Source organism: Blastomyces gilchristii (genome assembly GCF_000003855.2).
Source record: "Blastomyces gilchristii SLH14081 genomic scaffold supercont1.19, whole genome shotgun sequence".
Classification (NCBI taxonomy): Eukaryota; Fungi; Ascomycota; class Eurotiomycetes; order Onygenales; family Ajellomycetaceae; genus Blastomyces; species Blastomyces gilchristii.
Window position 1 is genome coordinate 1,020,878 of NW_003101664.1, and position 6,629 is coordinate 1,027,506.

General features: G+C 49.9%; 2 protein-coding genes across 2 annotated transcripts; both read left to right on the forward strand.

Annotated features, from left to right (window-relative positions):
- Window positions 1-176: 176 nt before the first annotated feature.
- On the forward strand, window positions 177-3,094 carry BDBG_07592 (uncharacterized protein). The gene is made up of 4 exons (XM_031723166.1): window positions 177-691; window positions 752-775; window positions 838-1,318; window positions 1,398-3,094. Exons 1-4 carry the CDS (start codon window positions 288-290, stop codon window positions 3,039-3,041), a joined length of 2,553 nt encoding a protein of 850 aa, XP_031580268.1. The 5' UTR covers window positions 177-287; the 3' UTR covers window positions 3,042-3,094.
- A 1,177-nt stretch (window positions 3,095-4,271) lies between these two features.
- Window positions 4,272-6,610, forward strand: BDBG_07593 (molybdopterin cofactor biosynthetic protein; the record flags this gene model as incomplete). The annotated part of the gene is made up of 2 exons (XM_002622145.1): window positions 4,272-5,685; window positions 6,066-6,610. The coding sequence occupies 2 exons, from the start codon at window positions 4,272-4,274 to the stop codon at window positions 6,608-6,610; spliced, it is 1,959 nt and encodes a 652-aa protein (XP_002622191.1).
- Between the last annotated feature and the right edge of the window lie 19 nt (window positions 6,611-6,629).

Consider the following 6,629-nt stretch of genomic DNA (forward strand, 5'->3'; position numbering starts at 1 on the left):
AACCTCGAACAGTCGGAGGTTTTAAAATGAACTTCACCGGGATTTACCCAGCAGACACATTGGGCATGGCGGGGCTCGCATTTTGAATAAGAGCTAAGGTTCTCCGCACCCCTCTCCTCTCCTCTCCGCCCATTTCACATATAATTTGAGCATTACCTACAGCATCAGAAGACTCACTCGCCCTTTGAAACTATCTTGAGTTATCCTTTGTAACTCTGGGAACCTGAATTCAATCTAGCCAAATTCATCCTCTCTGACCATTGTGATAGTGTTACAGAGTCCGCAGAATGCCACCCGACAAACCCCTTATTAGTCGAGCAGAACTGGAAAGAGATGGAATGGTTTACTTTGAAGGCGTTTTCTCAGAGGACGCAAATGGAGATGTGTCGCTTTCCCTGCCAGCTCACGTTGAGTCTTACAGACAAGCCCTCTTAGACTTTAGTTCTTTGGGGCCCGACCGCAGTAAACCTTTCACTCCGGGGAGATTTCCGGCCCCGCCTATACAGCATAACCCCGCCCCGCTCCTTTCCATGACTGAGGATGGGCGGCGGAGGATAGATCACTGTGCCGGCCTATCCAAGAGAGCTAGGGATCTAGCTCCTCCATATACTCCGGATTATAAATGGCAAAGCCTTCTGGAGGAGATATTCAAAGAGTATAAAAGCCGTTTCCCAAGTGGCAGGGACCAACAGTAAGCCCCTTCCCACAACTTGAAGTAGTCCTTTCATCCATCTAATGACTGAACAAAAAGGGCGTTGTTTGATCAATTTTCTCTGTAGGTACCATTCCTTCCTACCCTCTCTTTAAAGGTGGCGTTAATCCTTTTGTTCGGTCTAGAGAGAAGAATATTCTTTGGGATGACACGAAGAAATATGCGGAGAAATGCCCAAAACCAAATTTTACCTATGGATACCCAATTATTAGAGATGTCCCCATCGCTCTTCGATCAGCAGAGCCTGTGACGAATTTTTCGTTTGAGGTACTTGGGGACCTACGCTCTGCGGGCCTGATATCCTCTCCAGTTGGCAGCCTTCATGGATGGACGAAGGACAAGTTCACCTTTCTCTCTCCGGACAAGTTCATCTGCTTCCCCTGGGCGGTGGTTGAGCAGTGCCGTGGTCTTTTCCCATTCGAGGAAAACTACGCACATGCAGCGAATGCGGCATTAGTTGCTCTGCGGCTTAATGAAGAGCTCTCTAAGTTTGCTACAGGCAGCTACGATTCTATTCCTCCCGTAGTTGCATTTACATGTGTTGGATCGGAGATCAGAGTTTGGCTGGCTTATTCCGAAATAAAGGACAATCTTTGTCATGTCCATGTAAGCAGTACACCCCCTTTCACTCGTACGGATTGTGTCTTTGGCTTCCATTGACTTTGTTTCATTTTATTTTCCCTAGAGAATGGTATGTATCTGGCAGCACAGCCTGAGTCAAGACCGGGGTGTACTTGAGACTTGCGTTATAGTGGAAAATATGTTGCTTTGGTCATCCCGAGTATGGAAACCGAAGATTTCAGGCTATATCAGCCAAATACGGCAATGTAATCCAGCGCTTTTTTTCCCTGGCTATTCCCCAAAACCCACGATATTATCGTCCAGGATCAACTCTTTTGAACCTTCAGTCAAGAGCACACAGCCTAAACCCGCAGAACCAATGTTTGTATTTGGTGCTCAACGCCCGTCAAGCTCAAAAGCAAATAACCCGGATCCTGCATCATGTACCTCGATATTCACATCTGGCGAGCAACACCTATCTGCACCCAAAGGAAATGACCAAGACCCTGGACCTGGAAAATCCCCGCCTGCAAATCTCATTGCAAATACAGCTGGAGGCTCTACAAAAGACGAACGACGTGGGCGCAAACCGGTGGTGAGATTACCGAAAGTCAAGTATGACGAAACTCGCGGATCCGAACAGAAACAGGGAAATGACATGCAGCGGGCATCGCGCGCGGATCCCGCCACTGATACGATAATAACGACGGAAGAATGCACCACGCATAACACATTGGGAAATGCTCATAGTTTGGGGCTTGATTCAGTACCAGAATCAGCTGTGGCGTTGGAGATATTGAGTGAGCGGATCAACTCATTAGATTTGGATAAAAGTGTGCAGACCGCCGTTGGTATTCAATCAACTGGAAAGGGCAAAAGTTCCCATGTAAGCAATGTAACCGAAGGTGATACCGACAAGGAGAGTCGAGAAAACCCCGCGGGGGGACCTCAGGCGGCCAACCTAGAAAAGTCATCGCGGACGACATCGGCCATCGGAAACTCTGGCACCGCCGTGAACTCAGATTCTCGCAGCAAACAAGGCGCTGGGACCATTGAAAAGGATTTAAACCCATTGACCGAAAGATCGGAGAATGATCGTCCCCACCAACCCAACAGTGCACTTTCAAATGATGGCAACTCTTTGTCCGCTGGGTCGTCCAAGCAGGACGTCCGCGAAGGACGAGAGGATTTTCCTGAATACAGCGAGAGATTTCAAGACTCTCCTGACGAGCCCGAGCTGATGATTGGTCCCTGTCCACACTATGGAGCTATGGTGGCCGAGTCGCTCCAGTTGCTCTTGGGCGATGAACTGCTGCGACTCGAGGCAGTCTCGAAAATTATCCTCGAACTCCAAGGGCACGAGCTCCTTGATGTGTCTTGGAGTGTTCTGGAGCTTTGGGTGGCTCAGCATGCAAATGTCCCGTCGCCGTGTGCGACACTGGACAAGATTATACAGGAACTCAATGATGCCCTCGGATCGCCAGATACTATTGTTACTCCAGAGCAGATGTGGGCAAGCGAACCGGGCACATGGAAAAATATAGATAAGGCTTTGCAAAGCATTTTGAAGTCGAGCGAGGGGACATTACGGAATATATTGGAATGGGCAATCGAATCCATGGATCTCCTCGAGGGACTGGAGCTTTGTAATATCCTGAAACTTGGGGAGCTTTCTTGTTTGGAACTGAAACGCATGGACCAGGAGATCATTGACATTATGCTCGATTCGGTGGCCCCTCGACAAGTCCTGCTGACGCGGCGGGGCTGATGCATTCCGCGGGTGTGACGCCGTAGAACCGGTTGGGAGCGATGAAGAAAAAAGGGTATGGTTATTGTACGCAGCGTAGTACTAGGGGGGATTACACCATACTTACAAATTATTGTTGCACCATGTATGCTTTCCGAGCCTATTTTCCATCACTTCCGTGAGAGAGGAATATGAACGGTGGAATGAGAATGTCCGAGCGGCTTTCAGACGACCACTCCGCCTAATTCGTAAGGGTGGTGTTGAATCTTCAGCGTTGCGAGTGGCAATATCTACACAACGAATGTACAAATGGATTGAGCTGGGCTTGAAAAGAGTCAGGATGCAGGGGATCCAGAACTTAAGGAGACGCGTAAGTAGGTAGTCCCTCGAATGAGCTACAATGTCAATATGAAGTAGTAGTTATGCCGTCACTAAATAAACAAGGATAAGACAAGAATTTCGAAGTGTGATATATTAACACCATTCAGTCGCAGGTGAAAATCACAATGAAGAAGCAGAGGCGTTCTGTTCTAGGCTTCGGATATAAAGAATCCCGTTTCGAGCAACCATTCGAAGTACAGTAACTACCTCCCGGCTACCGGCATGCTCGCAGAAACCCTGATTTAGGGTGCATAATCTTCGTATGAAAGCGAGCCTTCGAAGCTGTGTATCCAGGGGAGATTGGCGTGAAACAGAAGAATGATGCCGCACATGTAATTGATATCCCGTCCGGCTATAATTTCTCTTCTTCCAGCGTAGTGGAGCTTAACCAATCGGGCTCTCCCACTCTTGAGATGACCAACCTGGAGACCGGTAGCACAAACGGGCTGTGAGAGCCGGCTACAGGGCGGGCTGCATGGACAAAGGCGGATCAGGATGGCCATTCCGATACACAAATAGCATGAACATAGGAATATTAGTAGTATAGGTAATTCCATCATTCTCCTGTCTCCAACGTGTCCTTGTCAATATATATTTATCACGACAGAGTAACTAACTATACGCAGTATAAATGAAAGTTAATAGTTAGTTAATAATGCGGCTGACCAGCTGTCTGACTAAGCCCCAACACCGGCCGTCTCCGCGCGGGGAACGCCTCTGCGGACTTGGGACTCTTTGACAAATACAAATACATGTACAACTCACCACTCACTCCATAATAGTTAGCTATATATAAACCTCCGCCTGCTTGTGTCCTCGCTGCTGCGACCTGCCACAATGAGCCGGATGCTGATAATATAGCATACCACCATGGCTGAGTTACTCCAGAGACGCTCTCTTCCACTGCTGCTGTCTCCGTCAGCCAGTATGCGGGGTCTCTTCTCCGCCCCGCGCTGCGTGTCCCACTTTCGGCGCCGGCGACGATGCCACGGTACTGTTGCAGCCCCTGGTACGACGAAGAACAGTGAACCTGTACATACACTGCCGTCATTGTCAGCGTCTCCGTCTCCCTCACCCTCACCATCGCCATCGCCATCGCCATCGCTCTCACCCTTGCCATATACCCCGTACCAGATTCCCCCCTCTCGCTCCCCGCGGTCATCGGCCTTGAAGAAGGCGAAGCCCTTCTCCGATTTCTTGACAGACACCTTCAACAGGCAGCATGACTACCTCCGTATCAGCGTTACGGAGCGCTGCAACCTGCGATGTCTCTATTGCATGCCCGAGGAGGGAGTTGAGCTCTCGCCGGCCGCCAAGATCCTCACAACTCCGGAAATCGTCTACCTATCCTCCCTCTTCGTCTCCCAGGGCGTCACTAAAATACGTTTGACCGGCGGTGAGCCGACCGTCCGGAAGGATATCATACCTATGATGCAGCAAATAGGGAACCTACGCCGTGACGGGCTGCGCGAATTGTGTTTGACCACTAATGGTATTTCGCTACATCGAAAACTAGATAGCATGGCAGAGGCTGGGTTGACGGGCATCAACCTAAGTCTGGACACGTTAGACCCGTTCCAGTTCCAGCTCATGACCCGACGGAAAGGGTTCGAAGCCGTGATGAAGAGTATCAACCGTATCCTTGAAATGAACAAGCAAGGAGCGGGCATAAAACTGAAGATCAACGCTGTGGTCATGCGCGGATTGAATGATAGGGAGATCCTCCCCTTCGTTGAACTTGGGCGAGACAAGCCGCTTGAAGTCAGATTCATCGAGTACATGCCGTTCGACGGGAATAAGTGGAGTCAGGGGAAAATGCTACCCTACAAGGAAATGCTCGCGATCATTCGAGAGAAGTACCCCAACCTGGAGAAAGTCGCCGACCACAAGAATGATACGAGCAAGACATATCGCGTGCCCGGGTTCGAAGGTCGCGTAGGATTCATTACAAGCATGACGCATAACTTTTGCGGAACATGTAATCGTCTGCGCATCACAAGCGACGGGAACCTCAAAGTATGCTTGTTCGGGAATGCGGAGGTGTCGTTGCGAGATATGATTCGCAAAGGGAATAATGGAGAACCAATCGACGAGGCAGCGATGGAGGCGCTCGGCCTGTTGGAATCTGCCAGAAGAGCCGGCCAGGCTGAACATGAGGGTCTCGTGAACGAACGAGAGAGGGAACTGCTTGATATCATCGGCATGGCTGTCAAGCGCAAGAAAGCGAAACATGCTGGTATGGGAGAGTTGAAGAATATGAAGAACCGACCCATGATCTTGATTGGTGGGTAGGCTTGCTTTTGATACACTGCTCCGTCGCATGGACGTTTGTCTTTTGTTTCCGGGCGTTTCCTCTTCTTCTTCTTCTTCTTCTTCTTCTTCTTCTTCTTCTTCTTCTTCTTCTTCTTCTTTTTTTTTTTTTTTTTTTTTTTTTTTTTTTTTTTTTTTTGGATACCAAGATTCCGTCGTATAGATATGATATTTATGTGACGAAACTGCATTGTGTTTGGCGCTTGCTTTTTGGACATATTTGATACCATGGTCATGTTCTACTCATATAAGGGAGAAATGTCTGTTCCTGTGTACTAGGTCTTGAATTGTTCCCACTTGTGTCATTCATGAATTCACTCGATAGCGCTAATAGAAACCCTTTTTTTCTTTCAGATGAACATGGTATTCCAGTCAATGAAGCTTCCCAGCGGTCCCTAGGAGCTATACACACAAATGGCAATGCGCAGATGCACCCCAGGAAAACGCCCTGGTCTACAATTCCCACACATTTCCTCCAGAGCGCTCCTCTCCCTCGGACCCCCGTCCACCTCTTCTCGACCAAAAGCCCTCAAAAACCAAATCCCCCTTCCCCAACCAAACCCCCCATCCCCGACCTCCCCACAGCCTCCGACCCTTCCCTCCCGCACCTCACCCCGTCCCAAACCGTCCACATGACCTCCATCTCCCACAAAGCCGAAACCACCCGCGTTGCCACAGCCATGTGCCGCGTCACCTTCTCCAATCCAAAGCCGTACTCCCTCCTCACCACGGCGGAGGGCTATACGAAGAAAGGCGACGTGCTCTCCGTCGCGCGCGTCGCGGGGATCATGGCTGCGAAGCGGACGGCGGATATTATCCCGCTGGCACACCCGGGGCTGGGGATTACGGGGGTGGAGGTTGATATTAGAGCATGTGCGCCGGAGGAGGGTGTTGGGTAGGAGGTCCAGGGGAGGTCCC